The sequence below is a fragment of the Sarcophilus harrisii genome, chromosome 3 (assembly GCF_902635505.1).
Source record: "Sarcophilus harrisii chromosome 3, mSarHar1.11, whole genome shotgun sequence".
Classification (NCBI taxonomy): domain Eukaryota; kingdom Metazoa; phylum Chordata; class Mammalia; order Dasyuromorphia; family Dasyuridae; genus Sarcophilus; species Sarcophilus harrisii.
Genome location: NC_045428.1, coordinates 64,364,824 through 64,391,265, shown reverse-complemented (window position 1 = coordinate 64,391,265; position 26,442 = coordinate 64,364,824). Strand labels below are relative to the sequence as shown.

The following is a 26,442-nucleotide window of genomic DNA, read 5'->3' as shown; positions in this document are numbered from 1 at the left end:
TATATATATATATATATATAGAGAGAGAGAGAGAGAGAGAGAGAGAGAGAGAGAGAGAGAGAGAGAGAGATCTAGGAGTCATCTGCATTGAGATGATCAGTGAATCTATAAGAGCTTATGAATTCACTGAGAAATGCATAAGGAGAAGTAGATGAGTCTCAAGGGACATCCATAATTAAAGAGAGGGATATGGATGATGATCCAGGAGAAGAGACTTAGGAGAAACCAGACAGGTAAGAGAGAAGCTAAAAGAGCAGCTTCATGGAAATCTATGGGGGAGGGGGGTAATATCCAACTTAAAATGCTGCATAATGGTCCAGTAGAATGAGGGCTGAGAAAAGATAATCAGATAGGTCAACTAACCTTTGTAACTCCCAAGTTGAGAGGTCTTTAGGCAAAGGGCCCCCTAGACAAACATATTCCCAACAGCCTTTGGATGTTCTCCATTTGGCCAGGAGACCATGACTGATGATGTCAATGGAAGAGGAGGGTTCCTCCCCTTTTCTTGGACTTTTAATAAGCAAAAAAAAAAATCTTCCTCCAAATGCCCATTACTAAATTTCTATCAGAGCTAAATTAAATGCCTTTCTTGAGCCTGCGGAAAGCTGATCTTGCTTAGGTGAGCACAGACCTATTTCATAAATCTGATAGAGAATGAAATTCCTGTTATGGCCAGGAGAGGGAGGTATAGATTAACAATAACAGTCTTCCCCAGTGAAATCTTAGCTGTTTGGGAGGGAATATTAATTTTTAAAAGAGAGAGAGAGATACCTCAATCTCTCTTATTTGCCTGTTCCCATGACACACCCTTCACTGTCAGAAAAAATTTTAAGATGCGGCAACCCTCCTGCTTCCTGTGTGGTTTCCAGTTTATTCCTTCTTAATAAAATTTTCATTAAAAAAAATTGCAGAGGGCAGCTTGGTAGCTTAGTGGATAGATCACCAACCCCGAAGTCAGGAGGACTTAAGTTCAAATCTGCCCTCAGACACTTAACACCTCCCAATTGTGTGACCCTGGGCAAGTCACTTAACCCCAATTGCCTCAGCCAAAAAACAAACAAAAAAAAAAGAATTGCAGAGGTATCCTAGTCTCTTGGAGCTCTTCTCTCTGAGGAGAATGAGGTCAACTCCTGAGTGATTAAAAACTGTTAACCAGATTAAAAAAACAGAAGAAAGAGAACACTCCAGGGGAAAGTTCTATCTCCTTCCTAATGGCTATGTGAGTAATTGCAGGCAAAACTAATACATTGAAAAAAAAAAAATGACATTATATGCAATTTTCCACTGCCATGATCCCTTACCTCTAAAAAGAAATTGAGAAATATATTTTCTTCTTTTATTTCCTCTTTAAAACCAATCTTGTTCATTATAATTTTGCAGCACTTAATTTTGACATTTTTTCCATGTGCATTATTATACTTGTTGTGCATGTTTTCCCCCTAATTCTGCTTATTTTACTTTGTATTAGTTCATGAAGGAACTAACTTCTTAGGAACAAAAATGTGATTAAGCTTCTCCCTGATCCAATATGTCTTCTTTTGATAGCTTTTATTCTGTCTCATTCAATATAGCATTTACCAATGGAGCATTACAAGATGGTGTATTTATGTACGGTATTAAACAGTGAATACAAAAATGAAAAAAAAAATTGATGTTGTTCCTGCCTTTAAGAAGCTTGCTGTCTGGTAGAGGAGGTAAGGCATGTATATAAACAACTATAATGCAAGTTACAATATACTAAAGAACATACTAAGTTATTACAGTAGCATGAGAGATTGAAAAAAATCATTTCTATTTGGGAGATAGGGAACTAAAGAAAGTCAGGGATATGTGATCCCCAAACTGAGAAGCTTAGAGAAGGATGCTCTAATAAGACAAAGTTACAGAAATGGTGGACGGGGAAGAATCTATTCCATGTTTGGGATTGGGATTTAGGGATATTTATGAATGTATGGGGTAGAAGAGGAAAGATAATTTAGGAAAGAAGCAAGTAATTAAACTTACTTTAGATCAAATATAATAAGGGGGCTTATGACAAAATAAAGTGACAAAAAATCTTAAAGGGCCTTGTCTTTTATTGTATAGACAATGATGAGTCACTAAAAATTTTTAAACAAGTAAATAATATGGTCAGATCTGTACCATCTGTATTTAATTAGTAAGACTGCTTTTATAGCTAAGGGAAGAAGACATTGGAGAAAGCCAATTCGTAAGTAATCAATAAATAAGTAGTCAAAGGATACGAAAAGTTTTTAAAAGAATTTCAAACTATTAATGACCACATGAAAAATGTTCCAAGTAACAAATAATAAAAGAAATTAAAGTTAAAATAACCATGAATTTTTACATCACATCCAAAAAATTGGCAAAGATGAAAAAAACAATTAGTCAATGCTGAAGAGGCTGTGGGAAGACACTCTTTTTGGATCAAAGAACTGGAAACAAAGGAATTATTCATCAACTAAGGAATGATTGAACAAGTTGTGCTGTATGAATATAATGCAATGGTATTATGCTATAAGAAATATAAACATGAGAAATTCAGAGAATCATGGAAAAAACTCATATGAACTGATACAGACTAAAGTGAGCAAAACCAGGAGAACAATATACACAAAAACTACAGTAAAATAAATGAAAAACAAACTAAAAGGAAGATACATTCTATATATCTTTCATGATGCAGTTTGGTGTCTGAGACAGTTAAATAGTTTGGAAATTATACAGATGAAATATACCATCTGATATAATGACTGTGTTGGATTTTTTCTTTAAAATTAATCTTTGTTTTTTTTTTTTAACAAAGAAGATTTTAGTACTTAAGGGAAAGGAAATGATATATCCATAATTGACTGGGGGGAGGAGAGTCATCAATAAAGTGTTTTTTTAAAAGAGTGGAAATGGACATAATGGAGGCAAAGAATTCAATTAGAAGTCTATTATATATTCCAGGAGAGATATAATGAATTCTCAGGGATGGAGGTAGCAGAAACAAAGGGATAGATATAAGAGTCATTATGGATGTAAAATGTATAGAACTTAACAATTGATTGAATATGAAATGAGAGGAAGAAAAAGGAGTCAAAAATAAAGTTTCAAGACTGAGTGTCAGAATATAGTGACACCATCAAAAGAAAAAGAAGATAGGAAAAGGGCTAAGGGGTTTTGTAGGAGAAAGGAGAAGGGGAAGAAAGATGATGGTATCTTTTTGGACACAATGAGTTAGAGTATTTGCTATTGAAGATGTCCAAGAAGCAGCAAGAAATCCAAGTCTGGCACTCAGGAGAAAAGTTGAGGTGGAGCTATAGATTTTAAAGTCATCTGCAAATAATAAGATAGGTTAAGTCACTGATAACTAAATCTACTGGAGTACTACTTAATAATATTTATTGAATTAAATCAATAGACAGTCATTTATTCAATAAGAATTTGTTAAAGACTTATGTGTTAGGAACTGGCTTAGCACCAAGGATACAAATAAAGGCAAAAACAGTTTTTGATCTCAAGGAGTTCACATACTTTCTCCAAATTCCTCCAAAAATAAAATAATAGCTTGAAAGGCAGCAAGGTCAAAGAAACATTATTTTAGGATTTGGATGACCTTAGTAGAATTGTAGGCAGAAGCAAAAGAATGAAAATAGGGATGGGGAAAGACACAGAGGCAAAGACAGTGATAAAAATAGACAAAGAGACAGAGAGGGACAGAATGATTGATAGAACAAGTTTTCTGGACGAGAATAAAATCAAGGACAAAACTGAAAGAATAGAAATGAAGGCCTTTTTCATCCTCTGAAACTAAAGGGAAGGAGTTGAAAAATGAGAAATGATCTAAAGAGTTTTGGAAACATAGATAAGGAAAGATGAAAAAAGTCATTTGGTAATACCACAGTCTCATGAAAATATAAGGCCAGATAGTCACTGAGGAAAAGAGGGGATGGGGTTGGAAATGGAGGTCTGAGAAGAAAAGATGGAAGGGGATATGATAGATAAGGAGTTAATAGGAAACAAATAAATGAGAGAACTAATTGCTATCTGCCTCTTTTTCCTTCCTTAATTGACAAAGCCTCCCCCTAAACACTAAGTATAGGAAGTCTGTGTCCTGATATCCCTGAGAATCTTCTGTGGTGTCCTTGCGAATCTCTCTGGGTATCAGGTGTGGGAATAGCAAGGAAGGAAGAAAGTAGACTAAGATACATTTCATCATACTTGTCTGTCTGTTGGACAGGGTTGGAAAAGAGGCCATTCTACATGGAAATTAGGGAGAACCTAAACTGCCTGAGTAGGTAGAAAGCTAATCTTTGCATCAGGGAGACCTAAGTCTTAAATTTAAATCTTGACTCAGACACATATTAGCTGTGTGACCCTCAAATTACATTATTTTTCCTTTTCTGTAAAATGGTAATAATAACAATAATAATCACACCTATATCCCAAGATTGTTGTGAGAATCAAATGAAATAAGGTCTGGAAAGTTCTTTGCAAACTCAAAACCAATACAAATACCAGCTATTACTATCATGCTCTATGGGAAATACTAACAAAGAAAAACTCAAAAGAGTCTATGTTGGCTTCCTTTTCTTCCCCACCTTCCCCTAAGTCCACACAATCTCTTTTCCCATTCTCTTACCCTTCCACCCCAAGAAGATATCAAGCTAAGGTGTTCATAAGTGAATAGATATTCTGGGGCCCCAAGACCATTCTCCAAAATCAGTCACATATAGTGACGTGGCCAAAAGAATATTGGACTGGAAGTCAATGAGCCAGGTTCTGGAGTGGAAAGACATGGATTCAAATCTTGCCTTTGATGTTTAATATTTGTGTGGTCTCGGGCAAGCCTTAGTTTTCTCATTGGTGAATGAGGTCAGCCAACAGTCTCTGACACGCCTTCTTAGATCTAGATTTTATGCTCTGGGGTTTAGTCCCAATTCTGCCACTTATTAATTTACACTGTGATCTTGGGTAAGTAATTTGCCTTTCTTAGAACTGGTTTTTGTTTTTGTTTTGTTTTGTTTTCATTTCAGAAGTCTTCTATTCTATTCTTTATACATAAAGAGGATGAGGCTCTAGGTAAAGAGTAATTAACAAGTCTGTATCTGCCTCTTTCTCCTTACTTTAATTGCTATGGGCTCCCCCTGAACACTAAACATAGGAAGTCTGATATCCTGATATCTCTGGGGATCTTCTGTGATATCCTTAGAAGCCTTTTCTGGGTCCAAATGTGCAAATGGGAAGAAAGGAAGGAGGTAGATTAAGACATCTTCCAGCATACATGCTGAAGGGAAAGATCCCTCCATTAAATAGAGGTTTAGATCGTCATCATCCCTAACATTCTTATGCTGATTCACCTCTCCCTCATCTTCCTGCTATCCTACTGTTTTATTTAAAAGCATCCATCCCTTCTCCTTGTCTTCTGGTCCCAATATCCTGAACAAGCCACAAACCATATATCTAAGATTGAATGTGTCTGTCAGATTGCTCAAATGATAAAATGGTCCATTTGGAATCTGGCAGGGGGTTAAGTTGGGGTCTAACTCCCTGCCTTCCTTTCCCAGATTCCTTAGGGAATCTAACCACTTTGGGGAGTCAGGGAAGGGAGCAAGGGCAGGGGCACAGGGCTCAGACATCAGACATCCTGTCCCGATATCCCCTTTTAAATCTCCTAAAAGCCCAGCGCAGCCGGGCAGCCTTCCCCAAGCACTGTGGTCGGGAAATGGGCGCCGAGCAGATGGATATCAGTTAGGGAGCTTGTTTTCTTCTACAACTTCCGGCTGCCCAGCTCTCCTCCCGAGTTTTCAAAAGCTGGGGGAGGAAGGAAAGGAGGGAGGGAGCATGGAGCATGAAGGACTTGAGAGCTTTCATCCATCTCCAAAGCCCAACCCTTAACAGTTATGGCTAGTCTTCTGAATTATCAGTCATGGTGGGAAAAGGGTAGATCTATCAGCAACAACAGCATCTTCAGACTGAGGTGGTAAAATGCGCTCAATGTTCTTACTCACTCAAATCCTGGGATGAAGAGCAAAACTCCATGAATAGCTGTATGCTGAAAGGTCTAATCGCCCACCAAATGCAGACATCCCTGACCCAGACTTATCCATATTCTGCTTGAACACTTCTGGAAATGGAAAACCCCCTACCTTTTTTACATTGAATTGTACTATATTGCCAACCCTTGCCTCTAGGTATCTCTTTAAAGTAACAGATTATATCTTCTCTGTGACATAATTGAAGACTATAATTCTGTCTTTGTCTTGTCTTTTCCAGGCCAAATATTGCTGGCTCATTCAATTGTTCCACGTGTGACACGATTTCCAGATATGTCATTAACTCTGGAATGTGTCCTCTAGATGTTTGTCAAAGTCCATTTAAAATGTTACCCCCAAAAGTTAATCCCCCCAAAAAGAACTTCTCTAAGTATTCTAATCAGAGTTATGCTCTTTGAACATATTTTGATGGATAGTGAATCTAACACTGGGTTCGCTTTTTTAAAAGAGATATCTTATGTACTTGCTTAACTGAAACTCTCTATCCCAGTGGTATTAAACAAACAGAAATGGGGACCACTGTGCCATAGAAAAGGATCTCTGCAGACTGCATATTGGCTTAGATCTGCAAACCACTTGAAATCACGATTAGCCCTGGAAGAAATCTCAGAATTCATCTATTTCAACACCTTCAGTTTACAGATGAGTAAACTCATGCCTAGGGCAGTAATGAGACCCCCAAGGCCACCCAGTTGGTATCAGAAACAGAACAAGAATTCTGCTTCTCTTACGCCCTGCCATCTCTGCCCTTGGGGCCAAGTAGCTGGAGAACTGGACATTATCTAAATAACATGGATAAAGATACAAATTAGATGTCAGATTTTATTAGCCTATGGAACTTTAAGGGAAATAAACCCTCTCTACCATGTAGACAGGTCCCTTGTCAGGAATTTATGGTCTTAGAGTTATCTGGAGCTTTAAGGGTGGGGGGGGGGAGGGGGGGTTCATACCACCCAGTATGTGTCAGCACCCAGTTCTTCCGGACACAAAAGCTAGCTCCCTATCCACTATACCATAGCTTCTTAAACTGTGGGTTACAACCCCAAATGAGGTCATGTAACTGAAGGTGAGGGTCACAAAAATTTTGGCAGTAGTAAAAGATATCAAATACTCTGCCAAGATTTAATTCTTTATGTAAAAATAAATAAGCATATCCATCTCATTAGTTAGGCAAATTTGCTTTCCTTTTTAATAAATGGTAAAATAATATATAAATCAAAAAATTGTTTTAAAATAAATTTCTTTATGATTTATATTATTAATAAATATTTGATTTGTATTCCTCTTGTATATACCTTTATATTGAGTAACAATTTCTTGGATGAAAAAGAGTCATAAGTGAAAAAAGTTTAAGAAGCTCTGCACTGTATCACGTTGACTTTCCTTTATAGAATAGACTTTCAAAAATGTTTATGATTTAGTCCCTTCTCAATCTTTTCTTCTCTAGGTAAGTGAAATTCATCTTTGGTTTTTCCTCTCAGATTACATTTTCCAATTTTTCAATAATCACTCCCAATCTGTCTCTTCTCAGATCTTACTTCATCCTCACTCTACACTATTGATCACCAGACATCCATATCACTCTTCAGCTGTGGGGCTTAGAAGTCACATGGTTCTTTTCAGAGTCTAACCGTGGCCAAGAGGATTAAAAGACTAATTTCTTGACTCTTGTGTCTTATATCTCAACAGATGACCACATCAAGCCATAGTAGTTCCAAAAAAGTCATCTCCTGCCTTACTCCTTATCCCCTACTAACTTCCAATTTTTACACTTAAGTCTGAACCACACAATATATTATTTCATTATTTATTGCCTCACTTTGTTTACTGTCTTTTCACACTTTAGTCTGGAGATTACTGGCAACATGCTCCACTGGGAGTCAGTGAATTTGAGTTCAAATTTTTCCCCAGGTGCTTACTGTGAGATTTCAGGCACTTCCGTTCTCAGGACTTGAATATCTTTCAAAATAAAGGAGTTGCTTTTCATTGTTGCTTACTTACATTTTATTGTTTTGTTTTGTTTTTTTTTACTGGTTTGATTTGATTTTTCTTGTGCAGTGCAATAATTGTATAAAAATGTATATATTGGATTTAACATATTTCTACCATGTTTAACATATATTGGACTATTTGTCATCTAGAGGAAGGCGTGGGCAAAGGGAGGGAAAATTGGAACACAAGGTTTTGCAAGGGCTAATGTTAGAGAATTGTCCATGCATGTGTCTTGAAAAATAAAAAAGGAAAATAAAATAAAATAAAGGAGTTGGAGTTGAAGATCTCTGGGCTTATTTCTAGCTCTGTATAATTCTATGATTTCCCCCTTTTGGATCTCCTGAATTTCCCTTAAAGGCAATGGAAGAGAGTGGTAGGAGCCTAGATCTTGAAGCCGGAAGACCTGATACCAGCTTTTGAGCTTCCTCTCTATGGGACTTGGGGCAAGTTCTAAATGTCTCTTTATTTGTAAAACTGGGGATGGATGGAGGGACTAGGTGATCTTTGGGATCTCTTTCCCTTCTCAATCTTACAGTCCTAATACAATGCCAGATAGGTAGTTGTTGACTTAACTAGAGATGCATAACAGTAGTGTGATTATATGTGTGCATTGGTGAGGTCCACTATGTATATTATCTATACATGGGTCATCCATACTCACAGGCACAAGGCCACAGATTCGTGAGCCTTATCCAGCAGAATTCTACAACCTAAGAAAAACTGAGGTCATTCCCCAAACATGGAAGATTTTTTCCCTACCATGGCCCTAATACTACATTCCAAGCAATGATCGCAGACAAGAAATTGGATTTTTTTTTAAACTTTATCATTTATAAAGCCATACAATGGGTCGCAAAGAAACAAAGGCGGCTGTACAGAGTGGGAGGAGAGCATCAGTGTACAATACATTCATACCCGGGATGAGTAACATAAGTCAGATTTTATACAAGGTGGCAAAAGTTATGGGCACAATGATACAAAATATAAAGTATATTTCCATCTATATAAATACATAGCTGGGGTGGATTGAAAAGGAGAGGGTTATTATATTTTTTCTGAGGGAGGGCTAGTGGGGGGAGGGATTTCTTACATTTGCTTTCAATAAGATTTGAGACAGGAGGAGGGGGAAAACATAAAAACACATTAAACATCTGTGCACTTACACATTAACATATGCATACACACACACACACAGGTTTCAAACTACTTAACACTGATTAGAAAATTAATTTGGAACATTCTCCCAATGAGATTCAGGCTGCTAGAACAGCACAGGAATGGGAAGAAAAGAAAGCTTTCCTGCATTTCCCAGGTACTAGGAAACAGGACTTAGGGAGGAGCAGAACAACCCTCACTCTGACTAATGATCTTCTCCATCAATCAAACAAAACCAAGACTGAGCCTGAAGCCAGCTGGGTGACCCTCTGGATCTCACCTCCTGATTCCTTTTGCCTGAAGGTGATTTCGTACCAGACTTTCCACTGCCTCTTGCAACTATTACCCATCCCCATACACACGTCCTCCCATACACAGATGCACATTGCTTCCATACACACCCACATACACATATATACTCACACCCACCTTTTCTATGTTGTGGAAGGAAACTCCAGAGTCCTAGCAGATAAAGGGCTTACGCCTGGGATGTACCAGGGCTGAAAGACAAGAGCCCTGCCCCTTATCGAGTGTTGTTGAAGGGGGGAGGCAATGCAGACAAGAGGTCTAGACTAGGACAGATGGAGAAATGATCCTTGAATGGGCAATCTAGACCAGATTCTTCTCACATGCCAGTCCTTCCTTTGGGCCAATGAAGGGGAATAGACCTCTCAGTCCAATCCCAGTCAGATCAAAGTGACTGGAATTTCCTACACTCAACTTTTCCTGGGAGCCTTCTACTCACTTTCTCCCTCTGATGGGGTTCTCTCACACACATACATACATACATACACCTCCACCCTCCTCTCCTGTCTGAGACTCTAACTTACCCAGAAATTCCACCTTCAAGGATGGTTAGACATGGCCATTATTCCCCACAATTTTTTTCTGTCCACCCAAAGGAAGTACTCAGAATTGGATGTAGAACTGGAAGGACTTGTTCCAAAAGACTAAGATATGGCCTCTCTTCTTGTGGCGGGGGGAGGCCCTTTTTCAATGCACATACCACTTACAATTCAAAAGGAAAACACAAGCTAAGGAAAACAAAATAGAACGGGGCCCCTGTGATGGTGATAGAAAGATCTTGATCAGGAAGAAGAGAAGCATCTGAAGCTGGTCAAACTGGATTTGCTCCCCATTCATCTTATCTCTCGACATCAGTTCACATTTTCTTTTTCCTACTCATCCCACACCTAAAGAAGCTCCCAAAATCCTACACTGAGCTTAGCTTGTTTTGAAGAGTTCCTTTGCCTCTCCTCTCTCCCATGAGGATACTCTTATTACATCCTCATCCTGTCTTGGAAATCTAAGAGAGTTTTCACCCTGACTTAGAATGGTGCTGGGTGGGAGAGGGCCAAGTGTGTGTGTGTGTGTGTGTGTGTGTGTGTGTGTGTGTGTTAGGGAAGAGACAAATCATTTATTGTCATCACTCTGACTGAGGCTTAAATGATAGTCTCTTTCCTCTGTCCATGATTTTCAGATCTATCCTCTCCTTTCCTATCTCAGCCTGGCTTCAAGATGGAATGATACAACATTCCCAAGGGGATCGACAAACAAACATCAACAACATACAACATAAATCGACAGCAAAGTGGATTGGGAGAGGGAAGAAGAAGGTAAGAGAAAGATAGTCATTTACAAAAAAAAAATTAAAAGTGCTTTTTTAAAAAGGAATTCTTTGGCAAGGATATATTGCAGTGCTCTGTGTGTGTTCATGCCTACCTGTGAAATACAATCTCTGACGCCTAATTCCACATGGTCTTACCCTACCAGCCCCTTACCCAAGATGGTACCCACTCCAAGATTTGAACACAACTCTCTTCCCTCATCAGATTCTCGGAAAGTCAAAATTAGTGACTCCAAGTACTTCTAAACGTGTCCAGATTTAGAACATTAGGTTCTAGGAAGTTGGTTCTTCTTAAAGTGGTTTTGGGTGGTAGGAGGGAACAGTCTGCTTTCAAACTTTAAACAGAGTCCCCTCAAAAATAGGGTCAATGAGGGTTGACCTTAAGCAAGACTGGAGATGGCCATGACTAGGAAATAAGACAGCCAGTGAGCACAAGATCAGAGAGAAGTGAATGTGAAGGCTGATCCCAGATCTTAGCCTGGGGTCCTGGAGCTGGATGATAAGGGGGTCTGGCAATTCATCTGATATGAAGCAGTGATGAAGGATCCAGACCAGAAGCCCAGAATTCTTCAGGTTGAGCAGTGGTAAAAATGAAGGTGGAAAACTCTTGACCAAGAGCAAGATATATATATCTTTCTCTACTGGGGCACAGAGCCAGGGTTGATGGGGAAGTAAGGAAAAGGTAAAAAAATAATTCAGGTCTCTAGCCTGAATTTCCCAAAAGGAAGGGGACTTTTGAGCAACTTCAATCACAAAAACTCATGTCTTACTAATGGGGAGCAGGTGATGGGAAGGGTAAACCACCCCTGCTCCCTACCTTCTACAAACCATTCTCATTTCCAACTCCCTGAAACCACACTGCCATGCACTTACAATATTTTGGAGGGAAAAAATATGAAAAGATACACAAGTACTAATAGACACATCATCCATTTCCTCCACACACATCCTGAAACCTCCACCTCTGCGCAAGCAGACCCGCGCAAAGGGCCTTTGGCATTGGGGTTCAGCTCCTCCCACCTTGGGTGCTCTAGGAGCTGCTGAGCCTTGGGCTGAAAGGGAAACTCAAGGGGCTAGTGATACAGGGAACAGATATACACAACCTGGGATGAACCACTCAAATATCCCACCCTCTACCTCCTGAATACAGTGAAGGTCAAGATTGGTGGGAGGTGGTTCAGGGATAATCCAAATATAAGGTCTCTTATCTCTCAGGCTTTAGTTATACATACAAGAGCTCATGGAGGGAAGGAATGGGATACAGTATATACCCATATGGAGGCAATAAAGCAATATGGAAAAAAATAAATATTTCTTGTCAATTTACCTTTTTTCCCTTTTCTTAAACTTGATTAGCTTACAGTATTCCATCAGTATATCTCATGTATATATTATGAATATTTATATGTCAGTACAATGCTGCTCACTAGGGAACCCAAGTGGGCTTGGGGAGCCAAAGCACTGGATCACAATGAGTTCTTGTTTCTGATTTGGATTTCTTCGGAAGTATGGGGCTTTCAAAGCAGGGATCCTGGACTCCCAGACTTGCTCTCATGCCTTCTACCCCTTATGGCTTGGTTCTTTGGGAGATAAAAGGTCAGGGGAAAGAGGGACTTTGGCATTGTAAAGCAGCCTACCCAGCAAGCATGCAGGTGGGTTGTCTATCTGGAGATGTGACCAAGCTTGAGGCCACCATGGGCTGGCCTGGCCAGAATAGTTACAGACATCTGTTTTTCAGTGAAGTCGAGCCTGCATGTGACAGAGAAAGCCAAACACTTCTAAAGCACTTGTGGAGAGGAGGACAAGGGTTGAGTCTTCTCCCTTGAACTTCCTGAAGGCAGAACTGGGCAGACCTTTCTGAAGAAGAGTCCAACAAGATTCTTAGTTTCCAATATGGCAGGATGGCTAAATCCCTGTGGTCCCAATGGGCATCCTCTTGTGAGCAAGTATAAGGAGCTAAATCCAGGGAAAGGTTCAGGATACAAGGCACAAAGAGTGGGGTAGGAGAGATCGGGGCAGCAATTTGCCCTAGAGAGAATGGGAGGGACATGTCTTGCCCCATATATGTAGAGGACCATGGGTCAGCATCCCCTGCCTCTCCTCCGTCCAGTTCTCCCGACTCTCTCCAAATCCTCCTGAAGGTCTGGGGTTTGCACATCTCCCCTGAACCAAAGTTCCCCAGCCTCGAGGCCATGGCAAAGCAGGGGTATTGCCTTGTGGGAGAGATCCTTAGTGCAGTGTTCAGAAGGGGCCACGTCTGCTTCCTGCTCTTGTGTGTGTGAGAAAAATGAGGAGCCTTCCAAGAGTTGACTGGCTGGGATGGAAGGAAGTCCCAAGCTGACATCCACAATCCAAGGTGATTCTGGGTAAGGAGAAAGGTCCCCTTCCTGCTATATTCCTGGTCTTACATGATTCCAGGAGATGGCAGACATCAGCTTTAGGGAGGAAAGACAACTTCGTGCGCATATTATAAATATAGCTGAATTTGGAGTTATATGTCTAATACACGCAGGTACCTATACATATAATATGCATAAGCCACTGAAGAACAAAGAGACCTTAGTATACCTTGGGGGATTTTCCTTATTAAAAAAGAAAAAAAAATGGTAGTCTTGGATTTCCCTATTTTGTTGGATAAATTACCTCACAGGTGTCCACAAGATTGTGGATTTTTTTCCCTTGCAAGGTTGTTGAATTGGATGAGGATCTACTTTATCCATGGTTCTAAAAGAAAATCCCAGGGGGAATTTGCCACTTTGCACCCCTCCCCTCCATGGAAAAATCCAATAGCATGGGAAGGTCATGTGGTCTTGGTTAGTTGAGTAGTTTGAGTTTGGGATTATTGGGATTTTTTTTTTAGTTTCCATTTACCCAATAGGCTCTATGTTGTTCTTCCCTCCATTTTTTTTCCTCTCGTCTCCTCCTCTTCCTCTCTGAATTCACTTCCCTCTTCCCACACTGCACTTTCCTCTCTCCTTCTCCAAAAATTGGCCCCACACCTTCCTTCTGGATTCAAGGGTCCCCTTCCCCATGTGCCCCAAGCCCGGCTGCCCTGGCCCCTGGCAGGCTCATCTCTTCTGGCCAGCGCTGAGCATGACCTTGGAAACGAAGTTGACAATGGCTGCAGCAGGTTGGTTGGGATCTAACTCTGCAAAGAGATGACAGGCGTTGTCCGTGGTGCTGCCTTGCTTCCTGGCCACAAAACCGAAGAGCCTATGGAGAGGAAAAAGGAGAAAAGATGAGGAAAGAGGGAGGGGAACATAGAGAAACCACAGAAGCAGAGAGAACATGAGTACAGAAGAAAAGGCAGGAAATGAGAGAAGAGAGCACAAAAGAGATAAGGAGATGGAATAGGGGAAAGGAGGATGAAATGGAAGGGGAAGCAGAGAAATGGAACAAAAAAAGGAAAGAGAAGATAAAGAATGAGGAAAGAAAATAGAGGGGAGAAGAAAACCAAAGAGAAGAAGAGCAGTAAAAAGAAAAAGATAAGTGTGATAGGGAATTGGGGATAGAGAGATAGTACAAGCATGTGAGAAATGATTTTGCTGCCCAGAACAGAGAGCTTTTTTTTTTTCCCCTTCTTCTTCCAATGCCATTTCTCTTTCCTCCCACTCTGTATCTCTCATGCATCATAGGTAGATGTTCCCTCCATTTAGGAAGGAAGGAAGGGAAGGAAGGGAAGGAAGGGAAGGAAGGGAAGGAAGGGAAGGAAGGGAAGAAAGGGAAGGAAGGGAAGGAAGGGAAGGAAGGGAAGGAAGGGAAGGAAGGGAAGGAAGGGAAGGAAGGGAAGAGCTCAAAAGATCCAGAGATAGATTATGAATGAGGAGATGCTTTGGGTGCTTCCCCCTTGGCTTGGGGAGCTTTGGGGAGGGAAGTTGGGGAGACAATGAAAACAAGAGTAAAATGAGAAAGTACATGAAAGAGCCTCTCCCATCCCTTCCCCTGCTGTTCAGCACTATAAGCTAATAAATATGGCATTGTTTGCCAGTCTGAAAGCTTCAGCCTCCTCAAGCACCAGATGAAGCTGGGAAATAAAGGGATAGGCTGGTGTGACTTCTCATTGTTCCCTTGCATGACCTATAGTGTAATGGATTTGAGTAAAAGGCTACAGGACCCATCAGGCAAGGGCAGGGACAGACTCCCACATTTTGCCCTCACTAGGCCACGGCATCTTGGAATTCAAACCTTGAAAAACAAGGTTATAAATATGGGAGCAGAGGGGAACAGAATGTGAGCCGAGAGGTCCCATAGTTGGTGTGTTGCTAATTAGAGAGGGATGGGGAAATCGGAACAGCTGGAGATTCCAATTAAAAACCCCCTCTCTGGGACTGAAACACAACAGCTAAAATTAGCCAAGCTCTCCACCCTACACACTCTCACGAACATAGGAATACACTCACACATCCCTTTGCCCTACACGTCCCTAGTGCTGTTGAACAGGCCCCTCAAATTCAAGATCAGCAACCCTTGGGAGTGGTGGATGGGGGACTTCAGGAGCCAGGGGTCGGTTTCTTTGTATGATCAAGGGATAGATCTGCACCAAGTCTGTTCTTAGTCTTAGATTTGGTCTCTGGAGAAATGTCCTGTCCCTTCTGTTCCTCCTGGGAGTGGAAGGTATATAAGGTCTTCCCCCCATGTCAGGAACAGGGAAGGAAAAAGGAAGGAGAGGCTGGAAGATGATTCTAAGGTCCAGAGAGGCTCTCCCAGCAGACCTGTGTGCTCAGTACCATCCCCCGTCTCCTGTAACCAAGTTCTTCTTGGCTGTATTTCCATCCCTGTGCCTGGGCCAGAGCCACTACCCCCTTACAATACTCCCTCCCTCGATGTTCACAGGCCAGAGTGCCCTGCCCTTTTCTCCAGCCAAGTTCAACAATAACTAATTCCTTTCATCCACCCAGGGAAGCTGATCCCAAATGTGGTGGACACAAGCAGGGTGGCCCCCCCACCACAGGAGCAGAGAGGGGAGAGCTGGCTCTTCTTTCATTTTCTGGCTCCTCACCCCATTAATAAAACTCTGTTTCCAAAAGAAGCTTTGCAAGTTGGCTCCTTCTAGCTCAGGGATTCTTAACCTGGGTCTGTGAACTTATTTTTGAATATTTTCATAACTATTTTAATATAATTGGTTTCTTTTGTAATTCTATATATGTTTTGCACTTAAAAATATTCTGAAGAATCTCATAAGCTTCATCAGCTGCTCAGTGGGTACCATGCCACAAAAAGCATTAAGAACCTTTGTTCTAGCTAATAGAACAAAATATTTTTAAAACCAGAAAGGAAGAGACTCCTGAATATTAGAGGCTGAAAGTTAATTGATTTGTTGGGGGCATTGATGAGAGAGTGTTTATCTGAGGGTCTTAAAACCTTCAAAACGGCAGAAAATCTGACCCAGAGTAGGGGAATAAAAGTGAAACTAGGACGTTTAACATGAAGTTCCCTCTTGTCTCTATTCTTGACACTGTGTTCTAATTAAGCTGCTTGTTCTGGTGAGTTAAATGGTTCTGGCCCAGCCATGAACTTTAACAGGACTTCACGGAAACAACAAAATTGGGACAAATTGGAATTAAGTGGAAATAGAAAATACGTGCTCCCAACAAGAGCAATATCTAACGTTTACATAATGCTTTTGAGTATGCAAAGTGCTTAATAACATACTTTAATTTTCTTTAAGCCTCACAAGATTGGTGCCTGGAATTATTGTTATGCTCATTTTATAGATGGGGAACCTGAAGTTCTAAAGGATTAAATTATGTTCACAAACTTAATGAGTCAGAATTAGAATTTGAATCTAGATCTTACACCCCCTCCAAACCTGTCTAAATCTTGTATTTGTCTTTCACAGGGCCTCTGTTGATCTTACCCACAAGAGAGACTGCTGCTTGAGAAAGAGGAAAGGAAGGGAAGAGGGGAGAGCAAAGGCAGATCAATTTGACTAAATTTATTTTCCAGGCTCTGTGACCTCGACTCACAGCTGACCCTTAACTCCCATTCCCCCCAGCCTCCCATGAATATTTCAGAAGTCTCCTCCCATGTTATTTTTGGGAGACACAAAGTTGAAACATCCCAAGAAAAGGAGGGGAAAAAAGTCATACTTACTTAGCGGGCACGCCCCCCTCTGCCTTCGTCCACCTAAGGGGAGAAAAAGCAAAAGTAAGCAGGTTTTCTGCCTCTGCTGGGCCAAACGTGGGCATTCTGCCAGAATGTGGTGAGTCTTCCCCAGAGGCGAAGCGGGCCCCTAAGTTATCACGAATGTGCTCCTTGTAGTCTGATGTGGGATGGCCTCCCCTGGCACAAAGCTGACTTAGCAGTTCCTTTCCTCAGCATGTCAAGGATGAGCCAGTTGAATTAGAATAGGGGAAACAAGAGCACCCAGGAAAATCAGAGAATCACAGACTCGCAGAGCTGTCATTTCATCTGATCCTCTCAACAATCCAGTGGAAGTAGCTCCGTTTTATGAATAAGATGAGCTCAGGGTCCCAGAGCTAGCAAATATCTGAGAGGAGACTTGAACTCAGATCTTCCCGATTCCAGATCAAGACTCTATCCACTATCCAGGGGTCCTCAAACTTTTTAAATAGGGGGCCAGTTCACTGTCTCTCAGACTGTTGGAGGGCCGGACTATAGTAAAAACAAAAACTTTGTTTTGTGAGTCTTTAAAAAAGAAACTTCATAGCCCTGGGTGAGGGGGATAATCATCCTCAGCTGCCATGAGGACCTCTGCCACTGTAGTGATTACACTACCTCTGTTAATATAAGGCATTGTCATCTGAGGTAAGAGTCACTCAACACCCACCCACACAGTCACACTTAATATTATACTTAATAATACCACTTAATATCTGAGTCAGTGTGTGGAGAGTGGGGAGGTAAGGAGGGGTCTATGGGAGACTTACTTTCGTTCTTGTGGATCCAAGTCACAGAAGGTAACAGTGTTGAGGGGATAATGTCGCCTGAAGAACAGCCTAAGGCACAAAGACAGAATAAATGTTGAGGGTGCTGACTGATCGGGCCCTTCATCCTATCTTCTAGTCTCTTTTTCTCCACCTTCCCCTTGCCTTCCATAACATCTCAAAAATCTTCATGTCATGATGGGGCAGGAAGTACCAGACTTCTCCTCGTGGGACAGGAAAAGGAACATCACAGAATCCTTCTCAGAAGCTTGGTCAGCTATTGTGGGACACAGAGAAGTAAGGGCAGGGGCTGGGGGCTGTTCAATATTGCCAAAGAGAAGTAGAATGTGAGGGTCAGAGGCTGGGATCTTTCCCCTTTGGGCCAATAACTCTTCAATAAATGGAGATGTTGGGGAAACTGCAGACACAGGGGGAATTCCTTACTTCCTCTGGTTGTCCGTCAACGTAATCCCCTGGGCGGAGACCTTGAAGTGGACAATAGTGGCAGCCGGTGTGGGGTCTGCAGCCAGTGTCTCAGCTGTGGCTTTGGAAATGGCCTGGGGGCCCGTGAGCGACTCCATGTCAACAGAATTGACAAAAAGCACATTGCAGGCTGAAAAAATAAACCCACCAGGAAGGACTGAACAAAATGTATTCTATGAATGTAATGGACTGTTACAAATGACAAACATGAAGGAGGGGGAGAAGAAGAGAGAGAGAAAGAGACAAGAGACAGAGAGGAAGAAAATCAGAGAAAGACAGAGACAAAGAGAGACACACAGAGAGAAAGAGAGACAGAGAGAAAGAAAATCAGAGAAACACAGAGACAAAGAGAGACACAGAGAGAGAGAGAGACAGAGAGAAAGAAAATCAGAGAAACACAGAGACAAAGAGAAACACACAGAGAGAAAGAAAATCAGAGAAAGACAGAGACAAAGAGAGACACACAGAGAGAAAGAGAGACAGAGAGAAAGAAAATCAGAGAAAGACAGAGACAAAGAGAGACACAAAGAGAGAGAAAGACAGAGACAGACAGACAGAGACAGAGAGAGAAAGACAAACAGAGATGGGAGGGGGAGAGAAACCTGAATGAACTGATGTGCAAGCAAGTTAAACAGAGACATGAGAACAATTTACATAATAACCTAAGGGAAAATTATATTGAAACTTTAGGTTTCTGATCAATTCAAAGACCACAGTTCCAGAGGACCTAAATATGTTGCCTAACCCTTGGTAGAGAAGTAATTAGCTACAGAAGCAGGATGAGACATTTATTTTCAGATGTAGCCAATGAGTTGGTTAGGTTTGCTTAATTGCATTTCTTTGTTACAAGGGAATGTCAAAGAGGAGTCATTTGCAAGTAATAGTGATGTTTCAAAAAAAGAACATCAATAAAATATTTTTTAAAAAATAACTCTCTTAATGTTGAAAAATTATCCATGCATATGTTTTGAAAATAAAAAGCTTTTTTATTTAATTTTTATTATTTTTTTAAATAAAAAGCTTTAATGAAAAAAATATAAGCTCCTCTAGGGAAAGAAGTATTAAAAAAATAATAATTCTCCACCCCTGGAAAGATTTCATTCCAGTTCTGGGAAAGGGATATTTGCCAATAGAAATGTGGTTTTCTGATTTGGTAAATAGCTCTGGTTGGAAACTACTGATTCAGAACAAGAAACAGAATGTAGAAATGGGGTGACAGGCAGGGCAAAAGAGGCAAAGAAGGATGAGAAGCTCCCATTATCACTACCCACTCACCTGCCCCTTGTTTCAGTAGATCTGTGGTAGAATTAGCAGATGAACTATCTTTTGATTCATCTGTTGGATCTGTGGCAAAAACACAGAAAGTTATACAAAGGAACAGATATGAGACCACAGCCCCAAATGCAATAAATGCTCCCCAAACTCTGCCATCTTATTAACAAACTTTTGAGCTGTTTGTGTTTAATTACCCTTGCTGAATTAAAGCTGAGTTCAACTTGTTTAGTGTCTAAATTTATTTCATCATTAACATTGCCTGATTATTTTTTTTTTAATGCAAAATTCAGGGAACCAAAACTGAGAATGGAATTCAGAGCATTCTCTTGCCTTTATCCCAGCTTTATTTTTCTATTACCTGATTATTTTAACAGTAATGTGATCGAATTACTATTTATAGAGGACACCTCAACAATTGCTGAGATAATATTTTCAATCCCGTGGTGTATTATTTAATGAGTATTTAAATCATGTGGCTATTCAAGTTATATTTGGACTATCCAACAAGTTGTGTTAATCCACATAAATTCATTAGAATATGACATATGATATCATGGATTGGACAGCATTGGATATATGAAATAAAAATGGCCAATACTGAGTATAAGACTAGTATCTCAAAGAGACATTAAACACCAAAGTCAGAGATCTGGGCCTCCTCTGATCTTCCTATTATTATGATATAGTGAGTGGGGAGAAATGATGATTTTGGCCCCCTTCCTCTCCTCTCTGGCCCTTTCCTCACATACATACACCCATTGATATATAAATTAGGAGTTGGAAGGTAGGACTTAAAGGCTAAAAAGAATCTGAAGAAGTCAACCTGTCCAAACTGCTACCTCTAGTCAGACACCACTTGCTAGAGATGTCACAGCAAAAAGTATCATAAAAGGTCAAAAGAGGAATCTGGAAAGACTGATGTGAAGCAGGTAAGACTTGAGCTACCAGTTCTCTCAAATCAGGTCATCTCCAAGTCTGTCTCCCACTTCCAAATTATCCTGCAAATCACTACCAAATTAAGCATCCAAATATGGTGCTTGTAGAAGGCTGCTCCCCTGATTATGGACCTTCCAGCAGGATTAATCCCATCTGGTTTCCAAGGCCTTTCACCACCTAACTGCCTAACCGTCTTTTCCACTACCCCTCATTATGAATTCTCTCCCAGTGACGGCCATTCCCTTTGCCATCCCCTCGCCTCTTGGTCTTTTTGAATCCCTTAAAGTACAGCTGGATGCTCATGACAAGATAAAGTTTGAAAACTGTGCCCTTTAAGGGTTACCATTCCACAGAGGAGACAGTAACAACTGCAACCTGATTTGTCCCAACATAAATATCTCTGGGCTGGGGAGAATGAAATGTTCTGAATTTAAAAATAAATGTACTCAGAAAAAAAGCTATATTTAAAATGTTCTGCCTTGTACCCTTCTTCTCCTCCCAATTCTGTGATGTTGTACCTGGTCTTATGGAGGGTGATGGGTCTTATGTCCTGAGTCTGATCCTAACTCAGGGTCACCTGCTTCATAAAAATCCTTCCAGAGTCTTCTCCCTGCTCTGACTTCCTACAGTGCTTTATGTCTACGTCACACATTTTTAGCACTTAGGGCATATTGTCTTATATTAATATTTCACTGTTTCTTGGGCATTAGTCTGGCTTCTCCATTGAGAGTGATGAGTCAATATGCATTTATCAAGCACTCGCTGTGGGCCAGCCACTGTGTGTAAACTCTACAAAATTACTCTCTGCTCTCAAAGGGGCTGATTTACAAAGAATTAATCTCACAGCTTAGAGCTAGAGATGTGACTATTAATAATCCAAGTGGATATCTACAATTTACCCAGTCCCTGATAAACAAGTTAGCCACCTGGTAGCAGGGGAAACAGACTCTGAATTTTACCTAAAATCCCTTTTCCCCTATCCCAGCATTCAAAAGAAATTGGGCAGCAGGCTTCCTCAAAATCTGACACTCAGTAGATGAAGCCTCCTTGTCACTGTCCAAGCTTGGATTTCAGGTTATAAGATCAGGGGGAAATGGAATGGGATTACTACAGGTAGATTCTGGTATCCTCTCAGTCATGAGCAACAGGAAACAAAATGAGGAGGGGGTTGGGGCACCACGGGAGGTAAAACTTTATGAAATGTGATTAGGACCGATGCCCATTTTGTGGACTGATGCTGAACTCCTGGCTCCACAACCCCATCTGGCACAGTGTCCTATGAGCTCATGAATTTGAGTCTTTTTAAACAATTTTGCCTTTCTAAAATTATTTGGGCAGGGGACGGGTGAAGAAGCTTAGGTTTCCCTGCATTGGCAGGGCAGCCTTTCTTCCCCGGCCTATCTTGGCGCTGGATCCTGGAGCAGCTCCTGGCACCAGTGACTGGATGTTGCGGGAAAACTGGATCAATGTGTACTCAGTGAGTGAGTCTCTGGCTCCTACCTCGGTTTGGAATCACCAGCTTGCAGGGGAGAGCCAATGGGATGATAGAGTGCTGGTAGACCAGAGCAGAGAGACATCCTGCAGGGACAGAGACGGATCCAGCATTAGAGGGAGCTGAACAGCAGGGAAAGGGGAGTCTCACTCAGAGAAAGGACAGGAGAATGACTTATGCCATCTTTCTCCTTTCATTTCTGTGTGTATGTGTGGAAAAGGTCCCCCAAAGTCCATGAATATGATCAAATTGTCTCACCCAACCAGTTCTTCTAGACATCCATTCTCCTTGCCCCTGGACAGACTTAAATTTTAATAACCTCAGGATGCTAAAAATAAATATATATCTTCTTTTTAAAGGTGCCCCCAAAAAAGATATTAAAGGCTTTCTTGGACACAAACTAAAAACCTTCCCCATTGGAAGTGCTTCCTGATGTCTCTAAGGTGAGCCCATTTTTATGGAGTCCTCTATTGGGAGAGACTAAGGGGCAGAGTAAAGAATTCCCTGCTAGATCAGATTGGACAGTGAGGAAAGTCAGATGGCCAGACTCACCAAAGTTTGGCTCATTTGGGCATCCTTTTAGCTTCACCCCTCTGGGGCTAGTCTCAATCAGGAAATGCCTTACCAGCTCATTGGTCATGTCTCCTGGAAGAACAGAACAGGATGACTACTTCCTTCTCACATTCCTCTCCCACTCTCCACCCTGAACCCAAGACTCTGCCCTTCTGATCCTCCTCATAATCTTTGGCTTTTTCTGGGAGGAATATAGGAAGAGAGATGGGCTCTATTGGGGGATAACATGGGTGGAGAGGGAACAGTCACCAGCAAGTCCTCCCCAAATCAGGAACAGAGAGAATCGAACAAATCTCACCTCTCTTGCCCCTCACTCATCTCCCTCCTCATTTACCAGCACAATTCTCAAAGAACATATTTAATACCTTTCTTACTCTGCTGAAGGATGGTGGGAGGAGGAGATGCCACTTTCATGGCCAAGCCATAAGCTCCCCGAAAAGAGTGGCTATCTCGAATGATGAAAGCTCCTGGCTCCCGGTCCTTAAGTAAAGTGATGGCTATAATTGGTGGAAAAAAAAGAAGAAACGGGAAAAGGAAATAATAATTTAGTGATTTGATCCCTTTAACCCATTCAAGCAAAGCCTTTCAAGAATCTTTAATGATGTTTTTCTTCCCTTCTCCTCCTTTTTCTTCTTTCCCTTCCCTGTGAGACTATGTTCTTTCTTTGCTGTAAGAAGATAAAAATCCTGAAAGTCAGGATTCCTGGATTCTCCCACTCTGTCACTGACATGTCAAAGGAAGTCTCTACTCTGAAACTTCAATTTTCTTCATATACAAATTGAGTGAAGTCCTAGATTAAGGATAAAGATGGGATGTCTGTCATTCAAGCCATTCTGTCTCTGAGCTATGTAGATCCATTCCCTATTCGGTCCAGAACTTTCCTGTTTGTCATTTAAAGTTTTTCAAAACCTAGTCTCTTCTTTCTATCTGTTAACTAATTATTTCCATCCCCTCTGACAGTTCAGCATAAGTGAACCCTATTCCCCCATATAATTTTCCATCTTCTGTGTTCCTGCCTTTTTACTGACTCTCCCTGTGCCTGGGATCCACTCCTTCCTCATCCTCCATGTGTAAAGTTCCATTGGTCAGCCAGTCAACAAGCATTTATTGAGCACTTACTATATGCTAGATACAAAGGCAATCCCTGTCTTGGAGGAGTTCACAGTCTAAAGGAGGGAGACAACAAATTGCGTACAAACAAGACAGACAGGATAAACCGAAGATAATCAGCAATGAGAAGGTAATAGCATTAGAACAGCCCAGGAAGGGCTTCCTCCTTCTGGAGGGGATCTAAAGTGAGACTTGGGGGAGGCCAGGAGGCAGAAATGAGCAGGGAGAGGGTTCTAGTCAGTGAAGATGCTTGGAGTCAGAAGATGGAGGGTCACATCCGAGGTACAAACATGGAAGAGCACTGGTGGTGGGCTGCAATAAGGCATAAGAATCCTGGACTTTATCAGCCAAACAGAGGATTTAGCTTTTGGTCCAGAAGGCATCAGGAATCCCTGGCTTCCCTTAAAACAGCTCCGAAGCATTTCCTTCCTTCCTAAAGCTACCTTCTATTAGTCTGTATGTGCCTTTTATGTATCTTTCTACTCACTGACATGTCTCCTCCATTGGAATATAAGCTTCTTGAAGGTATCTGCCTTTTGTTTCTATGCTGCAGGTTTAAAACATAGTGAGCACTTAATAAATGCTCATAGGCTGAGTCACAGAAGGAGATTCCCTAACCAGTTCCATGTCTTAGCCACATTGTCCAGAAATACTTTTCAGCTTCCAGCTTCCTTCCTGAGGCTCATAAGGAACCACAACAATATGTCTATCTTGCTTCGTTAGAAGGAGGTACAGGAGAAGGTTCTTAAACAATCATTTCTAACAGGTGCAAAGTTTACATGGAGCATCTTCTCCATGGTCCATTGCACCTGGACTCACCCTGCTCCCTGGAGATCTCAGGTTTGTACCAATACTTGGATGTGTCCTGGACAAACTTAACATTAGCCCGGGTTTCAGGACTATTGTCTGTAGAAAGAGATAAAAGGAGTGTTAATCATCAAATACCAGGACCTCTCATCCCTGTCTCCATATAGCAATTTTACATAAATCATATCGGGTACACAGAAATTCTTTGCTGTTTGGAAAATTCTTCTCTCAAAATTCTTTCTTAAAAACTAAACTCTTCAAAGCAGCATTATTCTCTGATCTCTGTTCAACAGTCTCTTATAACTTTAAAGGTCACTCCTGAGCTCTTCCTTCAGATTTTTCTTCTTCCAACTAAATCATCCCAAGTTCCTTACCCTTATTCATCAAATGTCATTTCAATATTTTTCATCAGACCAACTCACAGTCTTAAAAATGAAAGCAAAAACAGCCAAATTTTCCCAAAATGTTTCTTCTACCCATCTGCTCCCTTGCCCTTCCTCAACCCAAGGAGATCCTGCCAGAAGCCAGAAGAATGGAAGTATTATGGCACATCACCTTGAGAACATAATCACTATAGAACTTGGACAAATAGATAAGTAATTGGCAACTAGAGGAGATCAACTGGGAATGTGGTATTTTGTGTTATATGTCACACTCCCATGTAGAAGTATTTCATGAATCCATCATATAATTTTTCTGAGAATATCAGAGCTAAAAGGAACATTAGCAGTCATCTAGGCAAACTTACTTTTAAGACAAAAGTGAGACCCAGAGATAGGAAATGATTTATGCATAGTTAAATGATTAGTAAGAGGAAGGGAGAATTAGAATTTAGATCTCCCAATTCCCAATCCAATTATACCATACTGGCCCCCTTTCAGTCCAGATGGAGGACAGAATGACCGCCAAAGTCCCTTCCAATATATATAAAATCTAAATATAAAATCATCTCAATTAATATTACAGGTTTAGGAACAGATAAATATAGATATAGATATCTGTATATATGTATATGCTACTTGCTCCCTACTCGTTCCCCATACACATACACATACACACAATGGATAGATATATGTAGTATAAATGCATGTGTTTTTTGTGTGTGTATATATGTATGTATGTGTACACACCCAAAAGGGGCGACCAGGAGGCACAGTGAATAGAGTGTTGAATCTGGAGTTAGGAAAAGCTGAATTTGAATCTGGTCTCCAACACTTGCTAGTTTGTGTGATCCTGAACCTGGGCTCCTATCTCCCAGGGTTGTTAGCAAACATTAGGCAGGGGTCCTCAAACTAAGGCCCACAGGCCAGATGCAGCAGCTGAGGACATTTATCCCCCTCATCCAGAGCTATGAAGTTTCTTTATTTAAAGGTCCACAGAACAAGGTTTTTGTTTTTATTATAGTCCGGCCCTCCAACAGTCTGAGGGACAGTGAACTGGCCCCCTATTTAAAAAGTTTGAGGACCCCTGCATTAGAGCATTGTATAAATGCTGACTGTTGATATTACTAAGGTGAATAAAGATATCTTTCTGCTCCTACATCCTTCAGAGAGAGATTGTGGTATTGGAAGATGGCCATACTGGGAGTCTCATTAGGCTGCAAGGGTTCAAGATGAACCTTTAATCAAGATTGAGCCTTCGTCCTGGGAAGGTCAACCAATCTCAGCTCCTGCTAAAATTCAAGTCACTTGTTCTGATGGGGAGTGCAATCCTCATATCTTACTTCTGACCTACTTTTCCAAGGAGGATGGAGAAGTGTCAATGTTCCTATCCTATGAGCTAGTCACTGAAAAAGACCCCCGGGACTGGGAGTAGCAGAAGGAACGTCTGGAAGTGTTCTAAGCCCTCCTTCTCGCCGCTTTGAAGCCCCCAAACACCCACTGCTGTGGTTTCTATCTAATGAGCTGCCAGGAGAGACCACAACTGCATCTGCCTTCCTGTGTTGACTCCAAAGGCTATTTTAAGCAGGGAAGATAGTGGGAAACAGGAAGTGTGCTGACCCCAGAAGCTTCACATACCCCCGAGGAGAGAGAGGGGGACTGGGAACCAAATGTCCCTCCTGGG

At 41.2% G+C, this 26,442-nt stretch overlaps 1 protein-coding gene across 10 annotated transcripts in view; it reads right to left on the bottom strand.

Annotated features, from left to right (window-relative positions):
* Positions 1-8,837: 8,837 nt before the first annotated feature.
* TNS1 (tensin 1) overlaps positions 8,838-26,442 on the bottom strand; it is a 266,384-nt gene continuing 248,779 nt past the window's right edge. For all 10 annotated transcript variants that reach the window (XM_031958074.1, XM_031958070.1, XM_031958069.1 and 7 more), the window contains 9 exons: positions 24,391-24,477; positions 22,827-22,958; positions 22,441-22,533; positions 21,897-21,974; positions 19,461-19,529; positions 18,147-18,315; positions 17,706-17,774; positions 16,909-16,941; positions 8,838-14,028 (listed from right to left, as the gene is read on the bottom strand). In XM_031958074.1, the coding sequence (XP_031813934.1) occupies positions 13,884-14,028; positions 16,909-16,941; positions 17,706-17,774; positions 18,147-18,315; positions 19,461-19,529; positions 21,897-21,974; positions 22,441-22,533; positions 22,827-22,958; positions 24,391-24,477 (875 nt within the window). In that variant the 3' untranslated portion in view covers positions 8,838-13,883. The remainder of the gene's footprint in view (positions 14,029-16,908; positions 16,942-17,705; positions 17,775-18,146; positions 18,316-19,460; positions 19,530-21,896; positions 21,975-22,440; positions 22,534-22,826; positions 22,959-24,390; positions 24,478-26,442) is intronic.